Source organism: Vombatus ursinus, unplaced genomic scaffold, assembly GCF_900497805.2.
Source record: "Vombatus ursinus unplaced genomic scaffold, bare-nosed wombat genome assembly UNPS02014832.1, whole genome shotgun sequence".
In the NCBI taxonomy this organism is placed as follows: Eukaryota; Metazoa; Chordata; class Mammalia; order Diprotodontia; family Vombatidae; genus Vombatus; species Vombatus ursinus.
Window position 1 is genome coordinate 59,271,296 of NW_020954610.1, and position 19,766 is coordinate 59,291,061.

The 19,766-nt window shown below is 37.5% G+C and overlaps 1 protein-coding gene across 6 annotated transcripts in view; it reads left to right on the plus strand.

Annotated features, from left to right (window-relative positions):
* The window catches only part of ANKS3 (ankyrin repeat and sterile alpha motif domain containing 3), a 46,849-nt gene that overhangs the window by 16,966 nt on the left and 10,117 nt on the right, over positions 1-19,766 (plus strand). For all 6 annotated transcript variants that reach the window (XM_027839360.1, XM_027839358.1, XM_027839361.1 and 3 more), the window contains 8 exons: positions 909-990; positions 4,127-4,262; positions 6,900-7,061; positions 8,777-8,908; positions 10,481-10,593; positions 11,842-12,018; positions 13,953-14,077; positions 15,321-15,462. In XM_027839360.1, coding sequence (XP_027695161.1) covers positions 909-990; positions 4,127-4,262; positions 6,900-7,061; positions 8,777-8,908; positions 10,481-10,593; positions 11,842-12,018; positions 13,953-14,077; positions 15,321-15,462 — 1,069 coding nt within the window. The remainder of the gene's footprint in view (positions 1-908; positions 991-4,126; positions 4,263-6,899; positions 7,062-8,776; positions 8,909-10,480; positions 10,594-11,841; positions 12,019-13,952; positions 14,078-15,320; positions 15,463-19,766) is intronic.

The window sequence follows — 19,766 nt, forward strand, 5'->3', positions numbered from 1 at the left end:
CCCCAATTTCTTTCTTGTCCTAGTTGCATTAATTTTGTATATGCAGAAGCTTTAACTTCTTATTATCAAAAGTATTCTATTGCAGTTTTTGTAATCATTTCTAGCCATTGTTTGGTTAAGAATTTCTGTGGAAGGTACCTGATCTGGTTCTCTTCTAATTTTTTTTTCTTACTGTGACTTCTAAAGTTTTAGGTCACATAGCCATTTTGAGTTCATTTTGAAATATGGTATAAGGTATTGGTCTACTCTTAATTTCTACCAAATTTCTTTCCAGTTTACCCAGTAATTCTTATCAAATGGGAAGGTTTTTTTTTCCTCCCAAGGTTCATGTTTTAGGGTTTAGCATACACTGGGTTATTGAGTTCAATTATTTCTGGTTCTTCTGTATCTAGTCTATTCTATTTATCTACTTTTCAAGCAGTACCACATAGTTTTGAAGAGTACAGCTTCATAATATAGTTTGAGGTCTATTAATACAATGAAGTCATCTTTGAAATTAGTAGGATGAGAAGCTGTATTAGAATCTCCTTTTAGTAAGGGAATCTGATGGAAATAAAAATAATGAATTTGATACTTGTGAAAAGGAGTGTTTTTGTATTTGATAAAATGTGGGAGAATGAAGTTTCAATTTGTCTTTCAAATCTGCAAACACATGTAAGTGCCAAGAGAGATAAAAAGATAAATAAGAAATAGTCTCCTGTCCTCAATGAGTTTATAATCTAGGCAAGACGAATGTCTATAATACATGAATGGATATGATAAATACATAAGAGAGTACTGTAAGAGTTCAGAGGAGGATTGGAGATCACTTTTGATTTTGTCTTTGGGTAGTGAATGTTTTTTGTTAGAATGAAAATAGAAAACTTCATTCTCTATGGTGACCTTTAACTTTAGACTGTATCTTGCAGGGAACCAACTTATGGATTTACTCCTTTGATGGAAGCAGCTGCTTCTGGCCATGAAATAATTGTTCAGTATCTTCTGAATCATGTAAGTGTGCGTGTTTAACCACAGCTAGTAAGGAATCTTGGCACCTTGATAGACTAACTTTCCTGAATTGAAAACAAAAAGACTTCTGTTTCCTACCACAGTGATTGCGTAGTAGCATATTACATACATATGAATGATTTATGATCAGTTGTTGCTTATCTGCTTTGCAGATTACTTATGTAACCCATGAGCCATTGGGAGCTAATCAGGTGCCAAGGCTGCTTCCCTTTGTTTTCTAGCTCCTGGTATTTTTGCCACCTGACTGTATAACGTTCCTAGCATTAGTCAGTATGTGTAGGCAAATGAATCCATATACGTGAGGGACAGTAAATTGTACAAGAAGGTATTTGAAGATGTGTTGTTTTGGTTTATATGTGCACTGCTATTCTTTCATTGGTGGTTTCGTCAAGAATTGGCAGTAATCGACAGCAGCTCAGTGTGTGTGTGTGTGTGTGTGTGTGTGTGTGTGTGTGTGTGTTTAAACGACTGTATCATATGAACTCGTTCTGCCTTCTAGCTGTTCTGTTGCCCTGTTGGAGCAAGTGCTGCTCCGGACAATGTTTCCAACTTAACCCGACAGCGTGACAGCTGAGCATTGTAGAATCTTGCTGTGGGGACAGTTTTTATCTTTTCAGCAGCGGCCTCCTCACTAACCGGTCAGCATGCGGTAGAGAATACACCAGGCCCAGAACACGGCCAGGTGAAGAGCCTCCTCCCTGAGGAGTGAACTCAGGCCAAGCAGCCCAGCAAAATCAACAGGACGGAGTGAAGACCTGGCCTTGACCCAGCATGGCAAAGCCACGTTCTTTGAAGTAGAGTTCCCTTCTGCCAGTCCAAGTCAGGACGGTGACCATGTTCTTGTCAGATTTCCCCATCTCAGAGAACTGGTCCATGTTCTTGATCCAGTCAGGTGGATTATCTATTAATTTCAATTAGTGCTTCTTTGATTTGGAATAATTGGAAGCTGGTAGTGGTAGAGTGGATAGAGCGTTGAATTTTGAGTCTGGAAAACCTGTGTTCATATCCTTCTTCAGATATTCACTAATGAATCCTGAACAAGTCACTTAACCTTGCCTCAGTTTCATTATCTGTAAAATGGGAATAATAAAAGCATATATCTCATAGGGTTGTTGGAAGGATCAAATGATATGTATGTAAAGCACTCTGCCAACCTTAAAAGTACTCTATAAAGGTTTCTTATTATTATTATACAATTATTTATCTTTTATTATCTTTGTCTTCTAATTGTTGGTGTTATTGTGATCAACTTAGAGCAGATAAGATTCTTCTAACTTCTTTCTCCTTTCACTCTGAGAAATAATCTTTTTTTTTTTCTTTTGGGGCTAGGCATTGGGGTTAAGTGACTTGCCCAGGATGGTCACACAGCTAGTAAGTGTTAGGTGTCTGAGATCGTACTTGAACTCAGGTCCTCCTGAATCCAGGGCCTGTGCTCTATCCACTGTTCCACCTAGCTGCCCCTAATAATCTTATTTTTTAAAAAGTATAAGGTCAGAGTAAGTAATGTTCACTGTATTTCTAGGATCTAAAAAAAGCTTTCTTGGAAACTTTGTGTTTAAATCACAACTAGAGTGACTTCATTTTAACCATCAATTGATTATACTTGAAGGTTTCTATGTTACTTACTGGCCAACCAAAGAGGATGGCTCTAGAGGTGCCTAAATAGTCTCAGTCTTTAGAGTTAGACAGCACTACTGGCAACTAAACTACTCTTGTTTAGATTTAGATGATATTAGAGGCCCCTAAAAAAATCTAAATTCTTGTTACCACATTACCCCACCATGAAACCAGAGGTTTTTTTTGTTTGTTTTGTTTTGTAATTAACTATACAGGTTCCTTAATCCTGAAACTAACTCAGTTATGGTGGGTCAGCATACTCAGTTTAAAACCCTGTATTCTAATTTTAACAAGTTCAAGTACGATCTCAGACACCTAACACTTACTAGCTGTGTGACCATCCTGGGCAAGTCACTTAACCCCAATGCCTAGCCCCAAAAGAAAAAAAAAAGATTATTTCTCAGAGTGAAAGGAGAAAGAAGTTAGAAGAATCTTATCTGCTCTAAGTTGATCACAATAACACCAACAATTAGAAGACAAAGATAATAAAAGATAAATAATTGTATAATAATAATAAGAAACCTTTATAGAGTACTTTTAAGGTTGGCAGAGTGCTTTACATACATATACATACATCCTTTAGTTTTCTTGCTCTTTAAAAATAATCTTTTAGGTGATTTAAGAGGGCAGATGAATTATAGTGAAGGTTGATTTCTTTATGATATTATGTTCCTCTTTTATTCACATAGTTATCTTAGGAGCTTGTTTTGTGACTTCAGAAAAGTTGCTTCTTTACCACTCTGAGCCTTGGTTTCTCCATCTATAAAATGAAGGGTTAGACTTAGGGATATTAAAGAATCTCACCCTAAAATTCTGCAATTCTCTGATGTGTTCAATAGAGACAAATAACTGACCTATCAGATGAAATGAATATGAAAGGGCTCAGCAAATGTAAATGATACTATATTTTTTAAATTTTAATGTGTTTTTTATCTTTCATTTTGTTTTTTCAATTAACAAGCATCTGTAATCTTTCCTCCCTACCCCACCCCCAATTTAAAAGAAAAAAAAATGAAACTCTTGTAACAAATCTTCAGTAAAGTAGAACTAATTCCCACATTTTCCATGTCCAAAAATGTTTGTCTCATTCTGCAGTAAGATGATAACTATCATACTTATTTCTGTGATCCACTTGCATCCCTACCTCCTTTATCTACCACAGTGCTATATTGTATATTGAATGTACCTAAGATATTAAATGGCTGGATGAATTTCTTTCATTCATTAAGTATGGGTGAGTAAGAGGAAATTTCCATTTCTAAATAAGGGTTCTTCCTCTTGTCTTTTTTCATTTTAAACTCACTCTATAATGTATACTCTCTAAATCAAGAAAATTAGAGATAGCCTCATAGAACAAGGTAATAAGGGTTGGATATTATGAAATGTACTTTTCCTTTTCTCCTCTTCCCTATTTCTGTCACCTTTTGTGACAGGGATGACTGTGCCACAGATCAGGTCTCTGTATGTATTCTTGACTCTTTTTAACTTTTCTCTTCAATAGGGAGTGAAAGTAGATGTAGGGGATTACACTGGTGCCACAGCCCGAGCACTAGCCATGAAATATGGACACATGAAGATAGTGGGATTGATAGACATTCATACTGCTTCTTTGCCCAAAACTCTTTACAGGAGTCCAGGTAAATTACTGTGTATATCCAGAATTGTGTTGAAATCAAAAGTTAATTTGAACTTGTAGAAGGAAACATCTATGCTTTTACTAATCATCATTACCCTCTCAAGTATGTTTATACTCATGTGTGGTATCATGCTAGGCCCTATATAAATCATAATCCAAGATTAATGAATCAATGAATGAATAAAAAAGCATTTATCAAGTGTTCACTATGTGCCAAGTACTGTGCTGAGTGCTAACAACACAAATAGAAAATGCCAGATGGTCCCTGCTGTCAAGGAGCTCACATTCTAATTGGGGACACAATCCAAAAGAAAGTTGAGCTGCAGGGTAGATGGAAAGACCCAGAATTCCAAAGGATTCAATGGTTAGGAGCATGTTCCAAAGGTTGTTAGGTTACTTAAGTAGTTATGAAGACAGCACTGCGCATAAGAGGCAGGGTAGACAGTAGATCCAGAGGATTTTAGGAGGCAGTGGCGAGGCAGTGGCTAGGCAGATGGCAAGGTCTGGTGGTCTTCCATCTCAGCAGAAGGAATGAAGTTGTTGACTTCCATTATATTCAAACCCTGTAAGTAATCAAATAGCTCAGACTAGGAAGAGGGCATTCCTGGCAGGTTCTGGGATGGTCCAGGCCAACAATGTGGGGGAAAAAGAAGATAGGGTGCTCCTGGTAGTCTTAACTCTTCCAGCTGTCCCAAATAAGTATAGCCGATATTCTGGAAAATTTATGTATACTTCAGACTTCAAAATGAAGCTATACTAAATATTTGAATATTAAAAAACTATTTAGTTTCTCTGTCCTATTTGATTGGTTTCCTATTTCTTGCTTCATACTAGAGGTAACACCACATCTTGAAATACTACAAAGTACTGGCCTAAGCACAGATGTCCTTACACTAAAAATTGCTGTCTTTCTGGCTCCTGAATGTGGGAGATTTGATTGTGTCCAGAGTGGTCCTCTGGATTTGGAGTCAGGCACTGAGTTCAAATCCTAGCTTTGCTACGTACACCCTCTGTGTCCTTAGGCGAGTCATTTAACCTCTCCAGGTCTTGTTTTCCTCATCTGTAAAATGAGGGTTGGAGTAGATGATCTCAAAGGTCCCTTAGAGTTCTAAATCTACCATCCTTTCATACATAATCCTATGACTTTCTTTTTAGCTCAAAAAGTGAATAGTTGTGGTATCCTTAAAAGACTTGAGATAACCAAGAAACTAATGGCATCAGCAAGAATTTGAGAAGAAAACAAAACCCTTGTATAAAGAGCTGATTGTATTCACTTATGCATTTATTTAGTCATGTTTCATTGCATGTGCCTTTGTCCACACTTTGCACATCCTCTGCATGTCCCTGCCCCATTTCAAATTGCAAAGGAAGATACCTTCCCAGTTAAATGAGAGGGTTGGAGTTGAATTTCTAAGTTTCCTTTTAAATCTTTCATTCTTTAATTGTAGCCATTTTTGAACTTCTTATTTGTATACTGAACACAATAAAGTTCATGAAATACATAAACTTACACTTATATTAAAGGGGGGTATGATAAATTCTACAAATTTATGAAGGGCGTGGATAGGATGGGGTATGTATTTATTTACTATTTCAATTTAAAAATTTTTTTACGTCCTCACTGTGTGTAAGCCCTGTGCTTGCGGCTGGGGATGACAACAGCTAAATAGCTCCTACCTCACGTGGCTCATACTTTACCAAATCTTAGAATATTAGAATGAGGATATATCCTTTAAAAAGAAAATCATTGTATGAATTATGTTTTTACAAAATAGATGATGAAGATGCTGAACTCATCATCCTATGATTATCTCTAAGGTTCCTTTTAGCTCTAAAGTTATGATTTTTATGAGGGACATAATATGTAGAAAACACGTAGAGATTAAATAAGGGTTTAATTTAATTTATAATGATGACCTGCTCTAGAGCTCTCATTTATTTTTTTTCTTTGTAACTTTTTTTTGTTAGTTTATTTTGATTTATCAACCATCACTTCCATAAGCTTTTGAGTTTTAAATTTTTCTCCCCCTCCCTCCCCAAGACAGCACACAATCTGATATAGGCTGTACATATACATTCCTATTAAACATATTTTCACATTAGTGATGTTGTAAGTAAGAATTAGAACCAGTAGGAGGAACCACCAGAAAGAGGAAACAAAACAAAACAGAAGAAAAACAATAGCAAATATTATGCTTCAATCTGCATTCAAACTCCATAGTTCTTTCTTCCTATGTGGATAGCATTTTCCACCATGAGACCTTTGGAGATGTCTTAGGTTCTTGCATTTCTGAGAAGAGCTAAGTCTATCAAAGTTAGTCATCACACAACGTGGGTGTTACTGTGTACAAAGTTCTCCAGGTTCTGTAGAGCTCTCATTTAAAGGAAAAATCCATTCTCTTTTGAGGTCATCCCCATGCCAGCTAATCATACCACATGTTAAAACATCCCTTGTTAGCCATATATTGACTGGCGATGGCATTTGTTATGGGTTAGGTCCTTGGCAACAAACTTTTCTTAAAAGAAAACCAATGACAGCTATTTTACCCCAGTTTATTTTTGATGTTTGTCTGTAATGAGCTAGAAATTAAGTATAATGCTGAGCAAATTTCTCTTGATTTTTGTGTTTGATTCACAGAAAAATATGAAGATCTGAGCTCATCAGATGAATCCTGCTCTGTCCCACAAAGGCAAAGACCTGTAAGAAAGCTGAGGGGCCTTAGTATCCATGAAGGGCCCCAGGCTTTGGCAAAGATCACAGCCATAGGAATTGGAGGCAGGGTGCACCAGCCTTGCTGTGGTGAGCCTGGACCAGGAGTTCTTACCTTCTCTTTTCCTGATTGGTTCCTTTTTTCCAGTCTGTAATATTTTACTTCATGCATCTGTCTTGTTGAGAGGGGTTTCAGCTCTAGCTTAGCTGCTACAATGTGGGTCATCAGCTTTTAGACTAGAGTCAGACTTAAACGATTTACATTTTTGCTCATTGACTAAGTTGCTCACAGTTATAAAAATACAATTGTATTGCTTAGATCTTGAGATTGATTCCTTCCCTCTCCAATATTTCCCATCACCAGCTAAAATAAAAAATTCAAAATGTTTTCTCTGAATATAGTAATAGTAGCAACTTCACACTCTTGTTGATATCATACAGGGTGGCCAGCTAATCAGGGAGGGACATTACATTTAAAATCCTCTTTCTCCTGCTTTGTGGTTCATCTGATCAAGTGGCCTGAGGCATTTTTTGCTGCTGTGAGTTTCTGTTTCAGCTGGAAAAAGTAAAGTGGTGGTCGTGGTTTCATCTCTGCAAGATAGTAGTTTTAACTCTTACCGTCTGAAAGCTTTGAGTTGTCAGATGATGCCTCTGAGCATTGTGGGAGTTCTGTAGTTATCTGTTTTAGATCTCTAGTTAGACACCCATATTGCCAATAACTGAATTTTGAGAACCTGCAGTGTTTACTTTCAATAGAATTTTGAGGAGTTTGGGCAGACAGAGAAGTATCAGGAACTGTTTTCTGGGCTTAAGGTGTCAGAAGAAATTGGCTTAGTGCTTTTTCCCTTTTGGTTTGTGCTTTCTGAAATGTTTGAACCTTCATTTTCATAAGCACAAGAATCAGTTAATAATCATTTATTAAGGGCTTAATATATACTGAACTAGACCCTGGAAATAGAGATATAGAGAGTGAAGTCCAATGATCTTAAGCATTTAAATACAAGAAATGGTTCAGCTTCAGGAGCTTAGCTGTTTGGCAGAACATCTTTCTGCTCAGGCCCTTTCTCAGCTTTGCTGAGGAATAGGGACAAATGAGGGTTATATTTTCATTCATTTTTGTCAATGAACTAGTTAGTCTCTTTAAAAAAAAGGCTGCAGCCTTGTTTTTTTTTAATTTAGTTCAATAACTTTTAAAATATTACCTGAAAGATACGTAGTTGTTTGCATGGTTGACTGTATCTCCAAATGTCCATGATCAGAGGATGCACAGGAATAAGTACGTCTCAGCTAAACCTATGTGAATCATGTGTGTCAGAAGGAAGTACCCCTACCTGAGAGGCTGACATATATCTGTGTGTGTGTGTGTGTGTGTGTGTGTGTGTGTGTCTCTGTCTGTCTGTCTGTCTGTCTGCCTGCCTGTCTGCCTATATCTTTGTACTGTGTGACCCTGGGCAAGTCACATAACCTTTCAGTATTTCATGTAGCTCTCTGAGACTGAGTTGCAGATAGGTGCTGATAGAAGAGATTTCCTTCTCAGGAGTTCCATATATCAGTGAAATCTCAGATCTAGTACCAAAAAAAAGTAAGCATACACACTCATATTTGGGGACATATGGGTACAGAAATGTTGCCAATCATTTCCTACTTGGAAGAACACTATTATTCTTTCATTTATTTGTTTAAACACTGCGTCTTCTAATATTGATAATGCCTTCTGGAAAACTCCTTCAAGCTCTTGGTTTGGTTTATTTGAAAGATGTAACGCTGTGCCTTGTGTTTATGTGTTGCCTTTATTTTATACACAGAACAAGTACCTCCACAGGGCTATGTCACCTTTACCAACAATGAAGGGAATAGTATTGAAGGGGAGGATCTCCGATATCGAGATGTCACCTCTCCAATCAATGAGCAGGATGTGGAAAGCAGCAGCAGCAGGGGTATGGCACTGTTTGATTTTTGGCAAATACTGAATATTCAATTTCAGGCAGCTTTTGTTGGCAGATACAGATATGAGAAACTTTATTCTCCTGAGATTAGTCCTTGGTTTGCAGTTCCCTGCCTATTGGATTCAGCCTTCCTTATAGGATGTTTAATTTGAGATCCAACAAGAATAATAAATCATTTGTAACACCAGCCCATAAGCTAAAGCAGCATAGATGTTTTGTCTTTGGTGGGGCTTAGTCCCATGAAAAGTCCATCTAACACAATGGGACAAAAGAGAAAAACAACCTATTTCTAGGTGAGGGGAAAATAAAAGAGTCTTTGACCTGAGTTGGCTCACATGTCAGTAAATAGTAGGTTTAGAATTGTATGAATAGATGGACAAGAGGTCATTTGGTCCAGTATCCCTCCTCCATGGAAGGTTATATCAAATTATGCTGGGCAGGTACCCTATTTCAGTGTTTAATAGCACTCAGCCATGACAGAGTTTCTTATCTGTAACTAATCTTACCAGTTCCCAGTTCTGTTCCACTACAAAAAGAGCTTCTATCAATATTTTTGTACATATGGGTTTCTTCTTTTTTCTTTATGTCTTTGGAGTACAGGCCTAGTAGCAATATCGCCGAGTCAAAGAATATGCAGTTTATTACTTTTTGGTCATAGTTTCAAATTGCTTTCCAGAATAGTTAGATCATTTCACAGTGTGGCTATTTTTCCTTTAACATTTGTCATTTTCCTTTTTTGTCATCTTTGCCAGTCTTGTTGGTATGACATTGAATCTCAGAATTAATTTATTTGTATTTTTCTAATTATTAGTGATTGGCTCTTTTATTCTTTTTTTAATTAATTTATTTTGAATTATCAACAATCACTTCCATAGGCTTTGAGTTTTAAATTTTTCTCCCCCTCTTTCCCTACCTCCCTCCCCAAGGTGGCACGCAATCTGATATAAGCTATACATATACATTCCTATTAAACATACTTTCAGATTAGTGATGTTGTAAGTAAGAATTAGAACCAATAGGAGGAACCACCAGAAAGAGGAAACAAAACACAACAGAAGAAAAAAATAGCAAATAGTATGCTTCGATCTGCATTCAAACTCCATAGTTCTTTCTTTGGATGTGGAGAGTATTTTCCAATATGAGGTCTTTAGAGATGTCTTAGATCCTTTTATTGCTGAGAAGGGTTAAGTCTATCAATATTGGTCATCGCACAACGGTGCTGTTACTGTGTACAATGTTCTTCTGGTTCTGCTCACTTCACTCAGCATCAGACCATCCAAGTCTTTCCAGGTTTTTCTGAAGTCAGCCTGTTCATTGGCTCTTTTTATTCTTGCAAATTCAAGATACCATAATATTTTCCATGTATTGCAATCAGTGTTCCACATTTTAAAATGACTGTGCATTGGTTGTACTTACACTGAAAAAGTATTTGGTACCTTGGAATATAATAGACTTCTTAGGGGATTGGTTGGCTTTGATTCTATAGGAATTCTATTTTTCAGAAACCTCAGAAGAAGACTGTTCAGTCATCCTTCTTATTCGTTGTTCTCTATTTATTCCTAGAGGAAAATGCATTCTGTACCAACCTAGTAACCATCAGGAGTAGCAGTAGTAGCAGTGAGGGGCTAGCCAAAGCCCTTGGGGTCAGTAGTGAGGCTTCTTTGGAGAGCAATGAGGTAAGCATTTTGATTCTTTTAATTTCCTCTCTGCCCAACCCTTTCTTAGCATTGTGTAGGAAGTTCAAATGTTCCCAATGAGTCAGTCAGCCAGCCAGCAAGTATTCTCAAGTATTAAATAAGTTTTGTGTATCCAACACTATATTAGATATTGTGGAGGATTTCAGAAGTGGAAGACATGGGATCAGATGGTAGTTGAATATCAAATTGGGTGGCATAGGTGATATATTATGTCATAATTCAGGGAAAGGAGATAATGATAGTTGGAGGAAAAGCTTTATAGAGGAAGAGACTTGAATTAGGCCTTGAGGAATGGGTAAGATTTAGATAGATAGAGTGGAGGGGGATGATATTTCAAAGGGAACCATATAAGCAAAGATATGAAGGTGAGAATCAGCATGAACTATTTGTGGTTAATGAAGAAATATGAGCCTGATTGTGTAAAATTAGTGTATTGTCATATACACAGACCCATTGTTATCTCTGGAACATTAAAATGTCTTTGGCTGTTTCATGTGATCAGCTTTGTAAAATGTGACATGAGCGTGAATTTGAGTTATTTAGACCATTCTCCCTTAACTTGGGATGGATCCAGATGATGAAAATCATTCAATTCTTCTTGCTATGCTAGATAATATTCACTACTAACCCTGAGGTAGAATATAGGTATATATACCTCTTTTTATTTGTTTATTCAACAGTTACAGATTTTCTGTATCTACTGTGTGCAAAGCACCTAGTTAGACACTGGTAGAGATAAAAGTGACTGACTCTGGCTTCATTGCACTTACAGTCTAGAATGTTAACAGCCATATTTCATACACAGTGACTAGATTGCATGAATCCCTGGATATGGATTCTTTTTCTAGCACTAGACTTAGTATGTAACCTTGAGCAAAGAACTGAATGTTTGTTTAGGTTCCCATCTCTGTAAAAAAAGTGAAGATTGGTAACAGTACCAGCAACCTTGCAGTGGGGCCAGAAGAACTAAGCTCATGGTGATATGGAGTTCCTTTATTCAGTAAGCATTTCTTAAATGCTACTGTATACTGTAATAAAGAACCCCAAATCCTTATTGGACCAACTATTTCTGTCTTATTTTTACTATAAAAAGAGTTGACAAATTGCTAAACTCATCATCTGTAACAAGCATCAACTGTAGAATAGTCATCTTCTGTTCCTGGAAGAGATTTTCTTACCTTTGAGGCCTTCCCTCCTTCTTCTAAACACAAATCTTCTATCTTACAGGACTCAGATCACTCACATAAAAGCTCAGTTAGAAAACAGGCCAAAAGTTACACAAAGGCAAAGAATCGTTACAGCAACAATGAGAGCCACTGGCCTCCTGGCAGTGGAAACTCTGGGATACCTAGTCCTTCTGGTTCCATCTTCAAACCAGAGACACCCACTTATTCAGGACCCCAGGTAAGAGAAAAGGCTTGCAAACTCTACTTTTAACTTTTAATTAGGAAATTAGACTTTCTTGGTCTTGTTTCTGTTTTAACAAAATAGGTGCTTTTCTAAATGAGAGGACTTAATCTATTGTCTTCTTTTTTTAATACTTTAAAAGCACTTCTTTGTTTATAAAGTTAATTGTCAATTGGTGCCCCTATTCAGATGTAGACTTAAGCTTCCATAATAATAGATTAACCCAAAAAGCCCGGGGGTTTTTTGTTTGACTTCAGTTCCTAGCTTTTCCTTAGAGGAACTCTCTTATCCCTTACGCTGCATGGCCTCCCTCTAGTACAGAGATGACAGGCAAATATGGATTACGATAGAGTACTCTGTGAGTTCTAACTTGGCTGTTTATTTGTACCTGTGCCATATAAAGATGAGAAGAAAGAAGCCTAATGATGTAGCTGTAGTATTTTGCTAGATTTGGTCCCTTTGTGATAACTCTAAATGACTTGCCAAAAATACCTTCCATAGGTCCTCTGCCTATAGCCTTAATTTGGGGCACATAAACATTTGGGTTAAGTTAGACACAGTGAGAAAGACTCAGCAGAGAGTGTGATAATAAGTTCACTGGTCAACTTGGTCTCCCTTTAGAAATGGTCTGAACTTTGGGAGTTAATTTTTGTCTATAGGGTTTCAGGAGTCTGACTATGTATATTGGCCTTGATTCATAATTTAAAAGCTAGTTTCTGGTCTCTTGTGGCATTTTCCTGGCTATTTTTAACGTGGTCTCAAGGATTATTTTAGACCAGTAAGTGACTTGGATGTGTATAGGGATTTTAGGACTCTTGAGTTCAAGGACAGAATTAAAGGCATATCTTTTGACTTTGTGGCCAATTTATATACATATAATTTAGCCTGATTAGTTTTTATGCCTGTATAGGATAATGGATGTACTCAAAGCAGTATTTAGCTTTACTACAATTCTAATTGAATGTTAGACATCTTCATGTGTATGAAGAAACCAGTGTCAGAATTCATAGTTCTCTCTGAAAAACCAAGTACGTACAGAGGAAGAGAAATAAAATTTCTAAAGTTAAAGATATTAAACATGCAAAAACTAGTAATTGGAGCCAGAGTGGGGTGGGAATATTTGGGGAAGAGATAAAGAAACAAATGGATAAAACAAAATCTTTTTTTTTCCCCAGCCAAAGACAAGGTTGAGAATATCCATCATATTGCTCAGACTCTTAAGGAATCTGAACATTACTGAGCTATTGGCTAGATTATAAGAATCTGAGCAGTGGCTAGGTTTTAAGAATCTGAGCCCAAAACAAAATTTTTCAGGAGCATGCTGTTATACCTGGGATACTTTCCCATAGGAAACCTTTTCTAGAAACACTTATCCACATCTATGCTCTTCAGACAAATTCTATCTAGGGGCACTACCCCTGGAGACTTGGGGTCCATTTTTAGATTGACCCTATGTCCCAGTGTATTTCACATCCTCGAACATACCTTGCCACTTGGAGACTCAGCCTTCCAACAGTCCTTCAACATAGAGATGCCTATTGAGATGATTAATCCTCAAAGCCATATTCTTAATTTTGGAACATTCTTGTGCACCAAGGTGACTGTTTCAGTCTGGCATTCTATTCCCCACATCCCAGCACTCCTAAATTAGAAATGCTTGGAAGTCTCCAAATGTTTGCTCATTTGCACGTGCTCAGAGAACCTTAGGTTCTCTGCACATATCCAAGTTACTTCCTGACCCACATTAATCCTTAAATTCCCTCCACTCATAGGAAATGGTAAGTGACTTTAGGAATACATACATTCTGTGAGGAAAACAGCTTTGGCTTATGGTCTAATCTGATTATGCAGTTATTGACTTTTCATGTAGCCACTTTTCTTTAGGGATGATATCTCTTCTTCCTCTTCATTTTTGGTTGAATGGGTCCCAGGACCTTGCAACTCTTCTGGAGCAGATTGGGTGTCTGAAGTACCTGCAAGTTTTTGAAGAGCAGGATGTGGACCTCCGCATCTTTCTGACCCTTACAGAGAGTGATCTGAAAGAAATAGGCATTACGTGAGTATGGGGAATATTTGTGGATTTTCTTCCCCATCTTATTTTGGCCAAGATACTGAGAACAAATCTAGTTTCTGACTTTCCAGAATCAAGAAATGAACATATGTCTCTAGAGGGTAACTGAATTACTCATTAATTGATAGGTTATGCTTGAGTAGAACCAGGCAGGTGGCAGTAGGCACCTTGCAAGCTTTGTCGATTCCTTTTAAAACAAAAAGTTTTATTGTTGCTCTTTTCTCTTTGTACATCACTGTCACTTGGATATGATTTTCCCCACCCCACCCTCAACCCTCTCTTGTAACCAGGTAATGTAGTCAAACAAAATAAATCAATCAATTGAAGATGATATCTGTAAATGTAAGCTTCCTTCCACTCCTGATGTTCACTAGCTCTCTGCTGAGAGGTAGCAAGCTTGCTCCACTCTCAGGCTGCTGTAGCTATGATCAGACATTACGCTGATCAGAGTTCAAGTCTTTGAGCATTGGTTTCATTTACATCATTGTGGTCGTTTTTTTTGCTTACTCACCTGCATCACTTCATAAAAGTCTTGCCAAGTTTCTTCAAGTTCTTCATATTCATAATTTTTATGGTGCAATAATATACCACTTAACATTCATATACCACAACTTGCTTAGCCATTCCCTAGTCTTTGGGCATCTGTTCTTTGCTTTCAGTTCTTTTCTACTGTGAAGAATTCAAAGAAACCTAGAAAAACTTTTATACTGATGAACAATGAAGTAGAATGAGGAGAACAATATATACAACTACAATATAAATGAAAAGAACAACAAAGTAACTGAGCCTAACTGCTTCAAAATTACAATGACCTAGCTAGGACCCAAAGAAGAGATGGGAGAGGGCATCTTCTCCCTGCTTCTTTGCCAAGGCAGGAAACTTTGTGGGGGACACTGCATATAACATCAGATTGTTTTGATTTGGTGGCTAGTTTTGTTGAACTTGTTTTTCTTCTTTATTATAAGATGTGGCTCTCAGGGAGGTGTGGGGGAAGATACATTGGGAATGTAGGTGACAGAAAAACAAGGTATTAATAAAAATGTATTTTTAAACAGTTGCTACTCTTTTTTGTATATAGGTTTATTTTTCATTTCATTTCAGGATAAATGGATTCATGCATAGATGGTCATGTATTGTGGGGACTGCCATAGAAAACTGAGTAAGGAAAGAAATTTCCAAAGGAATGGGGACATGCTGATATGATTTGCCCTCTGATTTATATCTGCAGTTTGTTTGGGCCCAAGAGGAAGATGACCTCTGCCATTGCTCGATGGCACAGTAATGCCCGCCCACCCAGTGATGCCCTGGAGCTGGCTTATGCAGACCGGCTTGAAACTGAAATGCAAGAACTGGCCATTCAGCTACACAAAGTATGTACGAGCATGATAGAGAAGTATAGATGAGTACAAAATAGTGTTGCTGTCTTAAAAAAACCAAAACACAAAAGCTCCATACCAGCCTGTACATGTAGGTAATAAATGGTCATAGCCTTATTAAGATATTAGGCCTAATTCTGGGCTCCATAATTAAAGAGAGAGGTGCAGAATATGGAGAGGGTTTTAAGAGAGGCTATGAAGCTTTTTTTTCCAGAGTTATGGACTAGCAGAGTTGAGGTTATTTAACCTGATAAAGAAAAGGTCAGAGGGTGACCTAAAATGCTTTTATCATGATGAAGAACTATAGAAGATAGTGACCAGTTGTTTTCTAACTCATACTTATGTGGTTGTAGAAATTATTTAAATTGGATAGAAGGGAGAACGTCTGATAAGTTTGTTAAACACTAGAATAGATCACCAAAGAAATTATGGAATAGTCATTCCTAGAAGTTTTATGGAGTAAAGGTGGTGCCCATCCACTGGGAATGGTTTAGTTGTAGCTTTCCCAGAGGTAGCTGAATGTTCACTTGTGTAGCCCTATGATTCTGTCCTGCAGTTCATTCTTATAGGAGTAAAGTTTACATTCAAGAGTGTTTGTGGTCATCTAGTAGTGGCATTTCAAAAGTTGAGAATGGTAGAATAGGAGATGTGGGGCCAAGGTCTGTCTTCTAGGTTCTGTCATGCTGCTAAGCGGGAGAATTTGGAAAATTTAGTACTGACATTATCAATAGAGGGGATTAGAGGTGGAAATCTTGGAGCTGCCTCTCTTGCTCTTTATGCAGAATGTTGGTGTTTATTCTCTACTCAGCAAGGCAAGGTACTAGTGTTAATCACTCAATCAATGCATAATCCAGTCAGTCTTCTTTGAGCAGGTGCTCTCTGGGTATCTCAAAGTGTTTCTCTTATATACTTATATAATAAGGGAGTGGCATTACATAGTGGGAAAAATGTTGGATTTAAAGTCAGGGGAACTGCATTTGCTATATATTCCCTGTGTAACTCTGGGCAAGTGTCTCTTTTAGGGCTTCACTTTTCTCACCTATAAAATGAGGGGAATGGACTAGAATCATCTGTAAGGTCCCTCCTACTCGTTTTTATTTGTTTTTATAAGTAAACCAAAGAAATACTTCTCAGGCTTGGAAAAATGTGCCTTAAGGCTGTAGCTTTCAGTTGATCCCTTCAGTATCTGCCTACCTCCTTTCCAGAGCTGCTCGTTCTTGCCAGCATTCATGGCATTCCTTCACTGCCCTTACTGTTTTTGTTGGTGTTTTTTTAGGGCATTTTTTTTTTCTAAAAACGGCTATAGAATCTTCCCTTGAAGGAAACTTTTCCTAATCTTACCCAGCTTCGCTTACATTATTCATTCTATCATCCCCTTCAACATTTATATAATAATTATACAAAGCTGTATTTGTACTTGTTTATGTATTTTTTATATATGTTAGATTATGTACACCCTGAAGATAGGGAATTTAGTTTTCTGTCTTTCTGATGCCTCTTTGTTTTCTGTATTTTACTATAGATCCTCAAGTACTCTTGGCTGACTGACAAGGTATTTAACTATATGAACTTGATCGTGCCTGTCAGTTTTTTTATGTACCAGTCTTTTAAAAAAGATTTATTATGTGCTCAATATTAAACATCAAATACATTAAAAATATTTGCAACTATTTACATTTTAATAAATTATTTTCAATGCATAAAATGTGATGAAAACTTCAGTTGCTCCTGTAAGTCTCCATCAGGACTCGTTTGTCATTCATTCACATTTACTTTTCCTCTTATATGGTTGTAGTTAGTTTGTATATACTGTTTTTTCTGGTTCTGTGTTTTTCAGTCAGCTAGGCTTTATTTATTTATTTGGCTCAGGCTTCTTTTTTTTTAAGTTAAAAAAATTTTTTTTGAATATTTAATTTTTTCCCAATTACATGTAAAAACTATTTTTAACATTCATTATTTAAAATTTTGAATTCTAAATTCTTTCTCTCCCTTCTTCTCTACCCTCTCCCTGAGATGGTAAGCAATTTGATATAGGTTATACATGTGTAATCATGTAAAACATATTTCTATGTTAGTCATGTTGTAAAGGAAAACACGCCCCCCCCAAAAAAAACCAACTTGAAAATAAATGAAAAATCGTATACTTCAGTTTGCATTCAGATTCCCTCAGTTCCTTCTTTGAAGGTAGATAGCATTCTTCATCACAAATTCTTCAGAATTGTCTTGGATCATTGTACTGCTGAGAAGAGCTAAGTCATTCACAGTTGTTCATCATTCAGTATTGCTGTTACTGTGTACAATGTTCTCCTGGTTCTGCTCACTGCACTTTGCATCAGTTCATGTAAGTCTTTTCAGGCTTTTCTGAAATCATCTTGCTCGTCATTTCTTATAGCACAATGATATTCCATTATATTCATATACCTTGACTTGTTTAGCCAGTCCCCAAATGATGGGACATCCTCTCAATTTCCAATTCTTTGCCACACACAAAGAGCTACGATAAATATTTTTGTACCTTGGATCCTTTTCCCATTTGTATGATCTCTTTGGGATACAGACCTAGAAGTGGTATTGCTGGGTCAAAGGGTATGCACGGTTTTATAGCCCTTTGGACATAGTTGCAAATTGCTCTCCAGAATGGTGCATCATCAGTTAGCATTTATTAAGTGCCTATACTTTCCCACTCTGTGTTAAGTGCTGGGGATACCAAAAAAAGGGTAGAGAATACAGTCCCTGTTCTCAAGATGCTCACAGACTAATGGGGGAGACAACATGCAAACAATTATGTACAGACAGGATATATACAAGAAAAATTGGGGATAATCTCAGCTGGAAGGCACTAAGATTAGAGGACTGAGCAAGGCTTCTTACAGGAGCGCCTTTAGCTGAGACTTGAGGGAAATCAGAGAAGCCGGGAGGCACAGATGAGGAGGGAGGGAGAGCATTCCAGGAAAGTGCTAGCCAGTGAAAATGCTTCAAGTCAGGAGTATTTTGTGCAAGGAAGAGCAAGGAAGCCAGTGTCACTGAATTGCACAGTACATGGAAGAAGAGTAAGGTATAAGAAGACTGGATAGGTAAGAAGAGGCCAGGTTATGAAGGGCTTTAAAAGCCAGACAGAAGGTTTTCCATTTAATCCTAAAGGGAATAGGGAAAAACTGGAGTTTATTGAATAGGCAAGAAATACGATCAGAACTATTTGTAGAAAGATCAGTTTGACAGCTGAATAGAGGGTGAATTGGAGATCTGAGGCAGGGAGACTGATCAGCAGGCTATTGCAATAATCCAGGTGTGAGGTGATAAGGACCTGCCCCAGGGTGGGGTGCAGTGTGAGAGGAGAGAAGGGGGTTTATGTAAGAGATGTTAGGAAAAGTGGAAACTACAGGACTTGACCACTAATTGGATACAGGTGGTGAGAATAAGGAGTTGAGGATGACATGTGGGTGTGCATGGCTTCCTGGGATGACAGCAGGGAAGGTTTTAGGGAAAAGATAGTGAGTTCAGTTTTGGACATGTTTAAGATGCCTAAATGGCAGTTGGAAATGTAAAACTAGAGATCAGGACAGAGGTGGTGGTTGTTGACGTTCAGTTGCTTCAGTTGTGTTTAACTCTTTGTGACCCCATTTGGGGTTTTCTTGGCAAAGATACTGAAATGGTTTGCCATTTCCTTCTCTACTTCATTTTACAGATGAGGAAACTGAGACAAACAGGGTTAAGTGACTTGCCCAGGGTCACACAGCTAGTAAGTGTCTGAGGCCAGATGTGAACTCAGGAAGAGGAGTCTTCCTGACTGTAGGCCCAGCACTCTGTCCACTGTACCACCTAGCTGCCCCTTAGGACTGAGGTTAGGACTGGACAAGTAGATCTGAGAGTCTTCTGCATAGAGATGATAACTGAAACCATAGGAACTGATGAGTGAAATCGTACAGAGGGAGAAGAGGCCTCAAGACAGAGCCTTAGGGGTACTCTCACTATTAGAGGGCATGATGTAGATGAAGATCTAGCAAAGAAAACAGAGGAGAGGTTAGAGAAGGAGAATAAGGAGAGAGTGGTGTCTCAAAAACTTAGAGAGAAGAATTGTTCCATAAGTGTCTTTACAGTTTTCTATCTGTTCCTCATACTGGTTGATCTTAATTGCATAATAGCTTCCTATTATATTAATGTACCATAATTAACCATTTTCTATTACTGGAAATTATTTAGAAAAGAGCTGGCTGGTATTCTATCAGGAATAAAAGAAGAGCTGAATGAATAAATAAATAAAACTAGGAGCTGGCTTTTAAAAAAGCAGTAAAATTGAC